We start from the raw sequence: 15,406 nt of genomic DNA, 5'->3' as shown, positions 1-15,406 counted from the left end.
ACCAAAGGCTCGCGCCTTGCGCCTCGCTCAAAGCAAGCACATCTAGTCCCGAAGTGACCTACGAAGCATAAAAAACATCCAACACAAAACAGTGATAATGGTGATGCCCCCGGAAATTCCAAAGAACAACCCGAAAACTTGATCGTTTAGTTTCCAAGGCCCACTTAGTGTCCATGGCTCATCATCATTGAGATGAGGCCATTCAAGGATACCGCTTTGGAAAAAGGACTATACTCATCAGTATTTGAAGGAGAGAGGGGGAAATGGAGAAGAAGGGAATGAAGAAGGAAGAGCAGAGAACCTACAGCCATGAATGTCCCAGGTAGAAAGACAAGAGTGACAAAAGTGATAATGTGCATCGAACTCGTTTCTCGCTTCGTCTTGAACGCGATATCCTCCATCTTAAGAGCAGATAGTTGAGCGCTCTCGGCGTAGATCTTGTTAATTTGGATTGTCTTGTACTGTAGAATGGAATTGTACTATAGAAGTTAGCTTCCGTCCTTGCTAGAGAGTGAACGACATACCATTTCCTTGCTCTCCTTGACAAGCAGGAGTAGTGCCTCGAGCTGAATTTGTCGAGCCTCAAGATTGGCCTCGACACTCTTTGATCTCTGGAAAAATTGGAGGAATGAAAGTTTGCACTCATCCTGGATACCTTCGAGTATTGGAATTTTGTACTCGTTCAGAATGCACTCATAATGCCCTCGAAGTTGTCGAATGACCTGCTTGTTCAGTTTGAGAACCAGAAGAGCCTCCTGAATCTTCTCGAGACCCTGCTGAAGCCCTTGAAGCTCATCAAATGAAAAGTCGTGAAGCTTTTGCACCCAATCTTCCCCTTCGAGATGCTTCATTCTGTCCTCAAATTTCTTCATGCGGTCTTCGTAGGTAACCCGATGTTTGCTCGTGTCCGACGTGACGGTCGTACACCCGGGTGATTTCTCGGTAGGGCTCTCGGTGAGACCTGTTGCTCGTCGCACATCAGAGCTGAGTCTGGCTTCATCGTGTATCCCTGGGGTTCTGGCTTTGTCAACTTTGGGCTTGACGTTGTCGAAGAGTTCGTTGATGTAAAAGACCCAGTTACTGTCGCACCAGTCGAGGATCATTCTCAAGTTCTCCAGCGAGAACCCAAAGGCCTGTGGAACAGAGTTGAGTTCATCTTTGGAATCACTCAAAGCCTCTTTGAAGAGTTCTTCATTGAGAGTATTTCCCTTGCATGTAACCCATAGTGCTTGACCACTCACGACATCGAACGAGTGGTACACTGCCAGTTGTCGAATACTCCAAGATTTACCCTTAGTTGTGATGGAGTCTGAACTCTCGACTGATCGCAGAACGAATGAATATCTGATTTCCCGTCCAGAGCGGTTGAGCCCTTGCAGAGGGAAGATGTGCTTTTCCTTTGAGAGAAGAGTGTTATCATCGTTGAATTGAGGTAGATTGCACCACTCATGTGCAGAGAGTGAGCGTCTGAATGAGTATAGACAAGTGAAAAATGAAGGAGGAATTTGTTGGTAGGTGCAAATGTATTTGAACGTATTGACAGGACATGACAGTCTCTCTTTGGAGTGCTTCGATTTGATGGAGCTTTGTAAGTCAGCTCAGTTCCTGTATTTCGATAGCTTACTCACACTTATCGTATCTTGGGAGAATTGGCCGTTGGCTTCAAACGAGTTACAAGCTCATCCAAAGTCTTGACCTCAGCATCAATAGACTGACAATTGCAAGGTGTACCGCAATCACATGTCTCATAGATCTTCAGAGCACACAATCTCGGATGAAATACGCGTGTCGCCTCGCTTTCCCAAGTGTCAGCAATATCTTGGCATGCCCTTGTACCGCGGGCACTAGCAAAGCCAACAGGATAATTGTGTGAGGAGTCACATATTTGATCAAAGCGTTGCTCTGACTCGGAGAGTTCCGGCGTGCTGGGACGTGATGACGACGCTGATGATGACATTGGAAGATAAAAGACTGGGAAAGATGTTAGTAGAAGATGCGATAGCTCGATGAGATCAAGTGGTTAATTATAATATGATTTCGAGAATCACAATTACAGAGTCAGACGGACGGTAATGCACAGCCTGATCAAATGTGCTGGAAAATGCCGTCGGGGAATGAGAGATTGTCGGTAAATGAGACAATGAGATTCAATCCTGGGGAAATCAATGGTGGCGATGGTAGACAGCGTGTTTACCCCAAGTATGACAAGGCGGAGTGTGAGGCAATGCGAGGCCTCTTGAATGCAGCCGAGAGACTCATTCAGGTCATAACCCATTCAGCTAGATTGCGCGGAGATAAAGTGAATCGGAAAATGCTTAACAAGTGTAAAATGTATTTGTTGTCTGTTGTATCTGATTCATCAAGTTTGTAGATCCAGAATCTCCTCCTTCTCCGCCTATAGCAGTCATAAGCAAAGCCACATGATTCATTCACAGGCAATACTTACAGGAGTCAGAGTCTTGTGTAGGTAGAAGACAAATTCCTCTCCTGATTTCTGTTTCCTATGAGCTTCAGGCATAAACGTATGGCGGTCACTCATCACTCACCTCGACTACAATCGACTGATCGTTAAATTTGTTCCGAAGCCAATTCTGGACGTCGTCCAGCCGCAGTCTATACGCCAGGATAGAATTGTGTTTCATGACTTCGAGATCGTCAGGATGGCAGTATGCGATGGTGATGTGATCTTGTTTTGTTAGGCGTATTCTCAAATTGAGGCAGTCTGCCTTGAGGGTTCAAGAGATCACACTGGGCTGAACACCCGATTTTGACCCCTCCTCATGACTGCGGCTCAAAATTTCGGGAAAGGGCTGTAGGTGCTGATAATTGTTGAACAGCCAGAGGACTGGGCTGTGAAGATCAGGCTCTCGGGTACTGAGACCTATCAGGCTCGGGTTATTGCCGTTGCAACACCATCTTGGAGTTGTTTGGGGTGATTCTGTTGGCCAGCTACACACCGGGGGCTGACTTGCAGGTCGTGCAGGTGATGGTAGGGTCGACATGCAGCTCGTGTAACCCCAAATATGCAGAGTTGGAGTTGAGGACCTATCACCTCGCAGGATCAAAAGACGCCTAACTGTGAAGAGAGACATTAGTCGAGGATTTCCAAAGTTTTGGTGTTATGACCAGTTCGTAGTGCTCGTAGACGGAGGTAGACGGAAATGCCCTTCGTGGAATTCCATCAATTGAGACTTTGAAACCGTCCGCGCAGCTGAATGCACTTCTGACTGAGCGCTCCGTAGAAGCTTATTCTCTTTATCATTATAGTGAGCCATGATTGGTTCTTGTGAAGTGAAGACCTCTTTAATGGTCCGGAGTAGGATCAAGTATCATCTGATGACTAGTCCTACTCAAGCTAATACCGCTCGATCATTTATCGAGGATTTGGCTCTTCTTGAGAGGCTTCTTAGTACTCTGACTCGTCTGCCACGACTATATGTTATCGCCCGTCTCTTCATATGTCTTTGTAAAAACAGGGGCTGTCCACGATCTTGCCTCCGAGCCTTTCTTCTCAGAATTCTCTGCCTCTACTGGTACTTTTAGACGCAGAGGAGGCATCAGCCTGTGCACAAAAGATTCCCAATTCAAACCTCCCAAGGGTGGTGCGAGATGATTGCAGACCTGCACGAAGTTTGGCGTCTCGAAAGTGTGTGCCACTCTCGTTGACGATTCAGTTTTGGGAAAGAGTAGGTGGAAGAGAAGTCTCCTGACTTTGACGCTCGGGTCCAGACATCTGGCTCTAATCAGCAGGCGATAGCGAGACAAGATAATCGAACGTAGGTGTACCAGTCCTGTTACCCAACGTTGCGAGTTCTCTATCTGTGCTTATTGACCACTCCCAGCCTTTCTCAGGTTGAGGTTTCGGTAGGCAAAGGGACGTATTGAGAAGTCAACGTTATTGTCAAGTCTCTCAAAGCTGAAAAATTCTTGACATTGGGCACTAGAGCCTCATTGATTAGTCTCGAATGGAAAATGAACCTCGTGGACTATGCCCTCGGCTCGTTCAATGATCCAGAGTGGTTGTAATTGATGACCTTGATAGCCCTGGCAGCTTTCTGCTGAGCAGTAGTAAGTATCGGCAGTGTGTTAGGGAAGGGGTCTTTAAGCGGTTCGGACACGAGACCTAGCATGCGAGCCAGAGCAGATATAGGGAATGTGGCGATGAACGTCGAATTCGCAGCATCGACTGAAATGAATCGAAATGTTGCGCCATAGTTGGAGAAACTGATACCCAGAGAAAGGTGAACAAGGCATCTCGGTCGTGAATCTAAAGGTGTAAGACAGTCATCGAGTATACTAACGATTGTTTCGAAGGGGCCTTCAGTGAGTTGATGCATTCAAGGACTTATATTGGAATCGCAGCACTGGCGACAAGCTACTTAGGGGTGCCCTTCCTCTTCAACGTAGGTTGTAGTGCGTTGATATCTCCCTCTGAGAGTGGGAATTGCCAGCAACCGTGGAGCACATAGCCCGCCCACTCGTAGAGAGACCTCGGATCCCCGTACTCATCCACATCCTTAGAGGCTAGCTGCATCGCTTTGGCAAGATCTACCAAACAACCCAAGCGGCTACTGCTAGCTTCTGATGTGTCATTGTCCGTTCCAGGCAAGTGTTGAAGCTTTCTAGAAACGCTCTGTTTAAGGAATGAGTCGAAGAACTCCCTCTCAAACCTCGCCCCATGCGTATCGCTGATACTCCACAGCGTTGAAATAGTCGAGCTGGCTCCCGAACACATCAGTGCAGGGACGAGCCCCATGACTTCATCTCCGAGTCGTACATCCATAACGCCCCCTCCGCACACTATCAGGTTGACGTGTGTGCCCGGCAAGACCTGGATGTCGAAGAATTCCCGGGCCGTCATGCTCTCAACTGGGCGCTGCCGCTCGGGCAGCGAATTCACCATGGGGAACTCGACCTCGTGATCCAGAGGATTCATCGAGTTCCAATTGCAATGAGTGTGCAGATGAAGCAGACGTGATTTACCAACGCGTCTCAGAAAGCCCTTCTTTGAAGCCCTCTTGTCGATTCTTGGGCTACTGCTGAAGCGATGGGCCAGCTTCATGATGCTGTCACGTCCTGCCTGGTAGCGTTCGGATTCAGATTTTGCAATGCCTGATATGAACTGGGCATTGATGGGCGCCGGAGAGGGGCGCGCCAGCCCCGTGGCCGCGAAGCACGAGCGTAGCAGCGACTGGCTGTGTGTATAAACAACGGGATTCCGGTGGATCAGCGCCGAATACTTCCCGATAGCCAGCGCATGAAGTGGGAGCCGATGGAGATGGGATGATGGACACAGCACAACGAGCTCGCTGCGTTTGACATGGCGGGCAAGGGGAGCAACGAGGCCACCTAGCTTTGTATCGAATTCTTTGCGTGCCTCCGGCGAGTGTTTTAGGTTACCGGAGGTGAGGTATGTTTCCTGCCAGGCAATCACGTCTTCTACTCTCGTGGTCAAGACATCCATAGTTGGTTTAGATCGGCTCTTAACTGTGAACAGCAACAGTCTGTCGACGTCGCCAGTGATATATGCAGGGAGGTGAAACCAGTCAACCAGAACAATGTCTGTACCACTCTGAGCTTCGATGCTGGCAACATCTGACAAGTCAAATGGCTGAGCTTCTCTCAAGTCGATGAGCTGCCGCATTAAATCTTGCTTTTCTCTCATGGCTCGTAGATGCGTGTCTAGCTGCCGACGCAGATTGAACTTGGCCGTCCCAACCGACTCGTTGATACGCTGCTCCATCGCCCGCATCTCTTCGTAGCCTCGGGCAGCGTCAGGAGACGCCTCGATCTTACTCAACAGTTCGGGCGGATCGATGATACGCACTCCGATCGTCCGCGCCAATGAGCGCGCCTTGTACTTCTGCACCCACCGCCATACCGCCTTGATCGTCTTGCCAGACGGCTGGCCCGGGGCTGCGAGGAGCAGTTTGATGGCTGTGTAGACTGTGAATGCACTGGCATGGAACGCGGTGATATTCTGCCGATGGGTGATGCCTTCTAGGCCTGAGCTTGATGAGGCGTGGAGCTCGCTCTGCGAAAATATCCCGTCAGCCTTTTTGGCTTGTTTGATTCCTCTGGCACGGAGCTTGCGGATTTCCGCCACAGAATCGTCTGGGAGAAAGGCATCATCGTCATTTATCCCGTTTGGCCCATTGTCTGCTGTTTTGCACTTGGCATCATTGGCGCTCGATGATTGCCGCGCCAGCTGCCTCAGTCGTATGATCTTGAGCATGCAGATTTGTGCCCCAGATCGTTGATGAAGAGCCACCTGGCCCATGTCCCCTCTAAGAAGATACTCATCCAGAGCGAGGTCGTTGTATGTTTCAGCACTTGATAATCGTTCTCCCGAATTAGCGCTGGTAAGGTCTGCCAAGTCATCAAAAGGTGCCATGTACATGAATGCCATTTGTCCCAGCCAACTTCCTTTACTGTCAGGGAAGTTATCCCGGATGGTCTGGGGGAGGCCTTTCTCCAGCTCGAGTAGGTGATGAAGCTCGGAGAGGCGTGAGTCCCAGAGTTTATGAGTAGAAAGGTGCATCTGCCTCCCGTGCCGAAGCATGACCAGACAGAACAACCGGCGGTTTCTTTGGCGCTCTGGGGGGTTGCCGAGCCATGTACATAGACGGCTGTACAATCCTTCTGCTAATCCATCGATCTCGACGGCTTTGGCGAAGACAATATCTTTCAGCCCAGCTTCTGTCACCCCCCTGAACTCTTCAAGGGCAGGGTTCCCAACAGCGATGTCATCCAGCAGCCACTTTAATACCAGCTGAATGGCCATTTCTTGTGTCTTTCCCTCGTCTCCAATAGCATCTTGCCAGCTCCAGTAGAATGGCTCTTCCTCATCCTCGCCCTCACCCTGTCTCGTGTGCATCCATTTACCTATTGATGGCCCAGATGCTTCTAGTTGACTTGCTTCCTCATTGGCCTCGTGGGCCGCGCTCAATCGACGAAGACTTCTCAGAAGTGATGCCTTACTCCGACAAAGCAGCGCCCGTACTGCTGGGGCGTCGAAAAACGGATATTCCTTAAAAAAGGCGTCGACCCATTCGAGAGCCCTTTGGCGATCAACGAGGCGCAAGATCGTAACGGAAATGAGATTGACATGGTGGTGCACCAGATCGCAAATGTCCTCTGACACCATCTGGTCGTACGTCTCGAGGCGCCTGTGCAGGTCGAAATACGTGGTAGAGAACGATTCTATCGCCGTGGCCTCGTAATATGCCCTGGCCAGGTCGGCGGCCGCCGATAAACATAGGCCAGTCTTCGTGCCGTCAATAGCCTCCATACGAGTGGCCAGCTCCTCCGTTTGCTCTAGTCTGCTCATGGGGTCGTCGATGCATGATAATCTCTCGTACTCTATTGCCTGCATGTGTGGTGTGGCTTCCTTATATTTGATGCCAAAGTCATTGCAGAACCTCTGGAAAGCCGCCACAGACTTGTCAAATTCTTCGAGGGCGCTGGCAGGCTGCTGTAATAGGATATGTGTTGTGGCCCACTGAAGGCGAACTGCTGCCTCGATGAAGTCCCGGCCACGACTCGTAGGGATGCTTGCCACCGCTTCCAGAAACTCTTCAACTACAGCGCCGCGGTCCTCTGGTGACGTACGATTCAGCTCCACGCGGAACAAAGCATTGGCCTCGTTGAACATGCCGCGCTGCGTGAGAGAGCGCCGCAGCAATTGTAGCCCACCCCAGGGCATCTTGGCACCGGAATCGTCTGCCCTGTTATGTGCCGGTATGTGCTCTGCCTTTGAGTTTTTGTATCCCGAGTAGAGCCTAGTGAACAGACTCGCGATGGTATATCGGCGGATGCAGCTTGCCTAAGCATGTATTAAATCGGTTATGGAGCTCATAGGGACAACTGCCGTACCTGGATGTCAGTGTAATCTGCTACAGGTACTTCAGCAAGCCAATGCTGCGTCCTTTCGATTTCTTGAGCTGACGACTGTACATCACCTCGATGCCTCGTCCCGAGCATGGCCCACGTCAAGGCCATGAGTCGATGTTCGGGTGCTTCGAGGTTCTCATTGGCATCTCGAAGTTGCGCAAGCCTCGAGTTTAGAATCCGCCATGCCCGGCCCCATTTGCCCGCCTCAAGCTCAAAGTCGGCGTGTTCAATGACGACAACCGGGACTTTTGCAAAAGGCTTGAGCTCGTTTTCAAATGTGGTTCTGGCTTCTCCCGCAAGTCCTGAAATCTTGAGCCAGATGGCGCGCTCGAGCTGTGAAATGGCCTCCGGAGGCAAGGAACTGTACAAGGACGTGTGTATCCCCCAATAGGGAGGGGATATCGATATCTCACTCAGTCGTTCCAATGTTGTAACCATTGTAAAGTTTCCAGCTTGCCTAATTGTTCATTCGAATGATGGCAGGAAAAATCACGTTTGACTATAGATAAGTGTGTACAGCCTCAGAACTTATTAGAATGTGGATGGGTCTTCGATGATTTGGAAATGTTGTATCGTTTCTACAACAAGGTCGCACCGATCCTGTTATGTCGTCCCTATCAGTGTCATAGCCCTTCCTGTTTTATTCTTTGGGCCCCAGCTTGTATGGTATGTCTTTCAGCTGAGCTGTCAGCTTGTTTCAGCTACCTGCATTTTGAGAGTTAAGGAGGCTTCACAATAGGACTATTGGTTCGTATCAGTTGATGACACCCATATACTGCAGGAGGTAGGTAGATAATAGCGTGTCTAGCAAGGATGTTAAAGACTTTGGTAGCCCCCGAAAATGCATTTCAGCAGCTGTTACGCGCCGGTGGCGTGGTCTCGACCTTGCATAACATGCATGTATCTCAGCTGAGCTGGCAGTTTGTTTCAGCCGCTTGCACTTTGAAAGTTGAGGAGGCGTTGTAAGGGGATAATTGGTTCGTATTAGTTGATAACGCCCGCTGTGATGCAACAGATGGGCACCAATATTTCCAGCAAGGATGTTGAAAACGCCTGCAACCCTAGGACATGTATTTTGACTATCAGGGGCCGACCATGTGGCGGTCTAGACTCAGGAGCCTGGGTCTAGAACACGTTTTGAATGAAATGTTTTGTAGTGAGACTGACTGCAAATAATCATATATCTTGGTGTACGTGCTTGATCTTGAGCCAAACTCCACAGCCTATCTTGTACATGCAAAGTAAGTTTGCCGTCAGAAAACACTGTTAGATACAGTCGATCCTCATCAAGAACTTAAATCCTACCTACACGCGAGGATTATGTCCACAAAATCGAGGGTAATGGATGAATTGCCTGAAGATTCGGAATCACCAATGCCATCGTCGATATTTGATAGCGACGATGATGACACCGAACTCATATCTCCACTCCTTCTACCATTGACTGTATCGATCGATGAGGATGAAGGACAACTCTCTGCGCCGCAGACGAATACCCCGGCCCAGCTCTCCATACCGCGACCCATCATATCGTCTGGGACATCACCGCTGCTCCAAGCCGAGCTTTTGAGGCCCATTTTTGCAGGCACGTACTTCAACGACCCAGCGTACCTAGTCCGGCTGCAATTGCAAATGTCTCTGCCAGGAGGTGACCGAAGTTGGCTCAGTCGTATTCAGACGGCTGAAATCCGCGTCCTTATAGAAGATGCGCCAAGGGATGACGAACAAGGCGAGGATGATGAAGAAGACGATGAATCCAACGAAGACGAAAGTGAGAAGCTTTTGCACCCGGCAATCGTCAAGGCATTTCCCGGCCCCAGTGGTTGGAAGGGCTCACCACAGTCCGCCGAAGTGACAACCGAAAACAGTCTTGTCATGCAGATAGGCTACAATTCCACATCTATCTCCTACAACCTCGGTGAGTCCCAGGCATGGACAAAGACCAGGGCTATCAAGGTCAAAGTGGCGCACAGGGGTCCAGGACGCAACATTTTATATGTGCGGGTCGAGGAGAACGCCGTAGATAAGGCTGGCGTGCCAGACTACCTTGTGGTACCCTTCATTATCACTCACCAGTCCCGTCGCTTCCGCATGCGTGTCGCCATCCACGCCCGCTTCGGCCTCTGGCGCGGCAAGCTGGCTGACGTGGTGCCCATCCTTGGCCGTGCTGATGAGCCCTTGTACTTTGACCCGTTGGTTATGCGTCGTGTTATGGAACAAGGTCGCAGGGGAGTTGATGGGGAGAGGGTGGTCGAGTGGCGTGGTGCGCTGGACGAAGTCATGCTGCAAGAGTACTCATCGCTGGGTGATGAGAACGCTGCCTAAGCGAGGTAGTGAAAAGCGAGAGCGTCTGATATCTTATTATCCACGCAGGATTGCCAGTATGTACCTAGGTACTTGGTGTAGAGCGAGGTACGAACGAGTGTCACAGCAATAGACTGGAGTTGAACGCAAGTGAAATGGTGTAGGTCTAGCCGTTTGTTTTCTGGGTATGTATTTCGCGACTATATGTTGTCGCCCGTCATCTTCGTTTGTTCTTATAACAACCTGGGTTGTCCACGAGTTTGACTTCGAGTCTTTCTTCTCGGCGTTCTCTACCTCGACTAGTCTTAGCCGGTGGATGGTGTGCATGTCATAGTCAAATCGTCTAGTTTCTATGGCAAGTCAAGTATTAGGTTCACAGCAGTTGGTATTAGTTGTGTTGATCTAACCTGTACGCGTTGAGAGACATGACGTTCAGAAAGCTTTAGCTAGATTCCAAGTCAAGTTTAATAGAATGCTGACTCGCTCTGCGCGGTCGATGCTAGAAACGCGGCCAGGCGAAGCTCGCTTTCTTGTTCTCATCTCGCTTCATGGGAGACTCTGGAGCAAAAGCTGATTCAATATGGCGCTTCCTCTCCCGAGTTTGTCTAAGGCGTTCCTCAAGCTCCATTATTTGTCCCGCAAGCCGCGAGTTCATCTTGAGGGTAAGCTGTCCTTCGCCTCGACTTCCCCAACGACACTCTCGAAGTGTGAGGGCGTGGTTGAGGTTCTCTCCTTTCGAAGACGGGTCGAACAGGCAGTGGCCCTGATGCCGAGGACCATATGATGTCCGGCATAAGCAGGGGCTAAAGCTCAACAGATCGTAACAACAAGGCCTGAGTATCGGAGAGTCGGAGCTCAACCAGGCCAAAGAAAGTCACCAAGGACATGAGGATAAGACTCTCATAAGCCTTTACTCGAAACTTGAGAGCATCCAATGCTTCAAAGGACTGTTCCTGTGAGTGTAGGTGTTCTGAGCTGGGAGTATTTGGCCGAGTTAAGAGCGAGTGCTGCAGCGACAGACGAGTGTTGAATGCAAATAGTGGAGTAGGGCCAATCACTTGTTCTCGCTGAACCAGGCAAAGAGGTCTGTCCTCCTAAGACCATGGATTGGTATGCATTCGCTTGCCTAATCGTCCGAGTCCGTATCTTCCAGGAGGTCGGTCTCTTGGTCTCTTGATCTCTTCCAAGCGGCGTTGCTCTTGTGAACGGCTTGAGTCGTGTGGATGATAAGAATAAATGAACGGATGATCTTCGATTTGGTACCGTTAGCAAGTCTGAAATTGACCACGATGCAGCGTACGTACCAGTCGCGATGTAGATTATGTTGATTCGTCGCAAGTTTGCATATGGGACAACTCAAAATCTGTTGAAGGCATCGTGTGGTGTCCAGCGGTTCAATCGGTCTGTCAAAGTTGGAAGTGAAAATGAAGAGAATAAAAAAGTCGAGAGCTAAAGGCACGGTAGTGACGAAGGCAGATGATGCAGGCAGGCACGGTAGAGAATGACGTTAGAGGAACGTACCGCGATGGAAGGAACCCCGAAAAAGGCACAAAAAGAAGGTGCGATCAAAAAGGACATTGGAAATAATGTATGATATGATCTGAAAGAAGCGATAGGCTCTTGCCGTGATTTATTGATGAGGTTGTAAAATGTGCCAAAATCGAGCCAGTGCCACCCACTTGGGGGCCAAACTTGGCAGCTGCAGAAAGCAGGCTGTAATGTGCAATTCAACCAACCACATTGACGAAGACGTAATCTCGAATTTCCAAACAAAAATTATTTGTTGGAGTCATATTTCAAACAGCCAACACATCATATTGCCCTCCAGGACTGTTCTGACAGTTGCAATGTGCTCAGAAGAACAGAGCAAACTGCCTGCTTTATGGGAAGATAAGTGATGAAACAATTTTGTAAATGTCGGCTTGTTTCACATGATTTCTTCTAATTCCCATAGGGCTTAGAAAAAGGCTCGGACCGCTGGGCCCGAAAATACAAAGATGGGTGACTGAAATGCTGATCTTGGCAGATGTCATGTCAGCAACCTCAGCCTTAGAATGCAGCAAGTTTTCGCTCCCTCGTATTCCGAATCAGGTGCTTATCGAGCGCTTCACAATCCACTCTATCGTGAGTGAAGATGGCGATTCGTTGAGCTTATTTGAGGTAACCTCAATTCACCATGCGGCTTCTAGACATCCGTTTGATCTCCTGCAGATTGCCTTGACACAAATTACCACCTTCAGCAACAGCCGAGAGAAGTGAGGTCATATTCAGCTTGATCCTATAGCCGAATACAACCTTCGTATTGCGTGATAGCGAATGGGAAATCAGGATGATTTAAACACAGGCACGAAGAGTGGACGATCCCACACCCGCATTACAAGATTTACATACAAAGCTCCTATCTAGGAAAATGAGTTGCTACTGGGTACCCCTGTGAACATCCCGAAAGCTATAAACTTGCGAGAATGGGCTTTGTGGAGGGAAAGCCCCGATAAATCTCTCACTTCCCCAACTTCTGGCTCCTAAAGCTCTACAAAGTTTCACACTTGAGGATGCTTTCATGCGGACATCAGTGTATCATGCTATCATGGCTGTTGATGCTAACATGGATCCAGCCAAGCTACAGTCATGCTCTTTACGCTTATAATCTCAGAGGACATATCCAAGTCGGCGCTCAGGATCCTGCAACGGGAAATATTTACTACAGTAAATGCGACAGAGTGTTGGGGACACCCGTCTTCCCACTAGACAAGCCGAACGTTCTGGATGCGAAAGAGACACCGAAAAATGGTACAGCATTGGCGGCCACAGGTTGGCACAACAGTACCGAGGGGCGTAGTTTTGTACGTATTCTTTCCTCGAGCGCAGATAGTAGCTGACAGTATAGGCATCTATCTTCTGGCAATCCACGGATGACGCTATAATCAATGGGCATTATACTTGCGATCCGGTGACGGGAAAACTTGTTCGCAAAGGGGAATATAGAATTTCGGAAACGGCGGGAATCGATTCGATTCACAACAACTCAGGACTTGCTGTTCAGCTACTGAGCCATACCAGATACCGTCTCTTCTACCATAACGAAAAGAGAAACATCATGATGATGCGATATACTCAAAAGACTGATTGGGTTGATGGTGGAACTGTCTATCAGGGTGTCGCAGCGGGAATGGCGATAGGGTCAATGCATTTTGACTCGGAGAATATTACGGTTGCCTTTCCTCAAGGTAAAGATGATATCTGGACATCTCGTTTAGAGCGGGCTGGACAGTGGAGACTGCGTTTGTCCTCCCAGTCCCAAGTTCCAACCACCTTGCTGACATGCATCAGGTGGCCTTACAACACCATTAGGAAACAACTTTACCAACAATTCCAAAACGATCGAACCAGCGAGCCCGACCTCGACGGCTGACTCTGACTCTCTATTAGCTTGGAACTCGTCTCTTGAGGCGATGGGCTCATCTGTAGATCGCTTCCAGTCTACAGATCGCTCACGAAGGCATAGTATCTTTTACATCGGAACCGATAGGAAACTCGTTGAAGTTCAACTGTTGGAGAAAAGCTGGTCTATGACGAGGGACAACTACGGAGAGATGTGGCCTACTGCTGATAATCCAAGCTCTGGTATAGCGGTAGCATACTCTGAAGGCGAGAGTAAAGTATGGATATACTATTGGTCCAACAAGACCATCGTCCAAGCATACAGAAGCACTGGCTCTAGATGGTCAGATCCAATAACTTTACGCGAAGAAGACGATTCGAGAGAGGACTTACTACCGGAACTGAATGAATCTTCAGGCTTAAGCACAGGAGCCAAAGCTGGAATCGGCGTTGGAGTTGGAGTCGGTGCTCTTGTTGCTGGCGCGTTGGGTTGGCTGTGGTTGAAGCGACGTAATAAGAGAAAGGGAAGTGGTGGAAGTCCTGCAGATTCTCACTCTACGGAGGCCAAGAAAGATCCTGCAGAGATAGATGGTCATGAAAGGCCAGCTGAGTTGGAAAACCATAGAAGGCCGGCAGAGATGGATGGTCATGGAAAGCCGGCAGAGTTGGCGGATCGTCCTTCGGTGATTCATGAATTACAAGGATGAGATGGATGTGAAATATGTGGTGAGATTGTTCTGAGTGATGATTGATTGAATGACATACCTGTTGACATGTGTTTCATGAGCTCATTTGCCTCTGTGTTGTCCGCAGGTAAAATGACCTAGTACTGATCATGACCTGAATATTTTTAGATAATTCAATTACTCACTCCGTCTGAGCCTCATAGTGTACTTCGATGTACACGAGGTTTCGAGGCTGAATTTTACCATGATCTCATCTTACATGAACAGGTTTCAGCTCATTTTGTACGGCACAGTATTGAGTCAAGTTAAACACCACGACCCGTTGATCATCAATGAAACTTCAGGATACATTCTTTTACCCTTGTTTTTATAGAGCGCACTGACATTTGAATGAGTCGAGAAATAGCGTCATACCGCGCGCTTGGTACACTAAAATAGTTTATTTCTGATGGGTTTGAAGGCCTCACTAGAACAGACTCAATTAAGCCGTGTCAATTCCATAAAGATCAGATATCTTCATCGATGAACAATGAGATCATACGTTAAAACGAGAATATTCCAGAATGAATTGCGCAAGCTTATGCAGATGGCTCACTTCTGCAACTAGCTCATCTGCAATCTGCTCACCTGCAATCTGCTCACCTGCAAGCTGCTCACGACAAGACTCACGACTCACTCTGAATGGTCATTCCGCCCTACAAGGCTCATCAAAGTGGACCTGTTCCTGGATTTATCACTCTAAATACCGAAAGCGAAAACTAACGAGTCCGGTAAAGACAGTGACAGGTTCCTTGAACTGCCGTGTGGGAACGGACACGGACTTGGCATCATAAGAGCAGTCTGTGCCTCAATCCGTGGACAGATAAATACGCGGTTAGATTCGTATTCATTATTCTGTCATGTTTCGCAGCTTCGCCACAAATTGACCGAAAGCCGAGTCCGACACAGCCACATACCCGATTTCCCCATGTCCGTTCCAAACGCACGCACGACTCTGCAAGACTATCAACGGGCACGGTAAAGTTAATCCCGACGAATGACATTACATCAATTTCCTGTCATGAGAAATGAAATAAAAGAGACTAGCAGTCTAATCTTCTCGGCCATGTGCGACACTCTCATCTTTGACAAGGACACACAAC

At 48.9% G+C, this 15,406-nt stretch overlaps 4 protein-coding genes across 4 annotated transcripts; 2 read left to right on the top strand and 2 right to left on the bottom strand.

The window, feature by feature from the left end:
• Nucleotides 1-164: 164 nt before the first annotated feature.
• On the bottom strand, nucleotides 165-2,642 carry FIESC28_04099 (uncharacterized protein; the record flags this gene model as incomplete). The annotated part of the gene is made up of 4 exons (XM_031158246.1): nucleotides 165-479; nucleotides 525-1,397; nucleotides 2,447-2,494; nucleotides 2,547-2,642. The coding sequence occupies 4 exons, from the start codon at nucleotides 2,640-2,642 to the stop codon at nucleotides 165-167; spliced, it is 1,332 nt and encodes a 443-aa protein (XP_031017695.1).
• A 1,344-nt stretch (nucleotides 2,643-3,986) lies between these two features.
• Nucleotides 3,987-8,331, bottom strand: FIESC28_04098 (uncharacterized protein; the record flags this gene model as incomplete). The annotated part of the gene is made up of 3 exons (XM_031158245.1): nucleotides 3,987-4,224; nucleotides 4,380-7,825; nucleotides 7,876-8,331. The coding sequence occupies 3 exons, from the start codon at nucleotides 8,329-8,331 to the stop codon at nucleotides 3,987-3,989; spliced, it is 4,140 nt and encodes a 1,379-aa protein (XP_031017694.1).
• An 882-nt stretch (nucleotides 8,332-9,213) lies between these two features.
• FIESC28_04097 (uncharacterized protein) lies at nucleotides 9,214-10,218 on the top strand (the record flags this gene model as incomplete). The annotated part of the gene is made up of 1 exon (XM_031158244.1): nucleotides 9,214-10,218. One exon carries the CDS (start codon nucleotides 9,214-9,216, stop codon nucleotides 10,216-10,218), a length of 1,005 nt encoding a protein of 334 aa, XP_031017693.1.
• Nucleotides 10,219-13,294: 3,076 nt separating this feature from the next.
• On the top strand, nucleotides 13,295-14,285 carry FIESC28_04096 (uncharacterized protein; the record flags this gene model as incomplete). The annotated part of the gene is made up of 2 exons (XM_031158243.1): nucleotides 13,295-13,424; nucleotides 13,528-14,285. 2 exons carry the CDS (start codon nucleotides 13,295-13,297, stop codon nucleotides 14,283-14,285), a joined length of 888 nt encoding a protein of 295 aa, XP_031017692.1.
• Between the last annotated feature and the right edge of the window lie 1,121 nt (nucleotides 14,286-15,406).

This window comes from Fusarium coffeatum (assembly GCF_003316985.1).
Source record: "Fusarium coffeatum strain FIESC_28 chromosome Unknown BRIP53273_contig_84, whole genome shotgun sequence".
In the NCBI taxonomy this organism is placed as follows: domain Eukaryota; kingdom Fungi; phylum Ascomycota; class Sordariomycetes; order Hypocreales; family Nectriaceae; genus Fusarium; species Fusarium coffeatum.
This window is presented reverse-complemented; position numbering and strand designations above follow the sequence as displayed.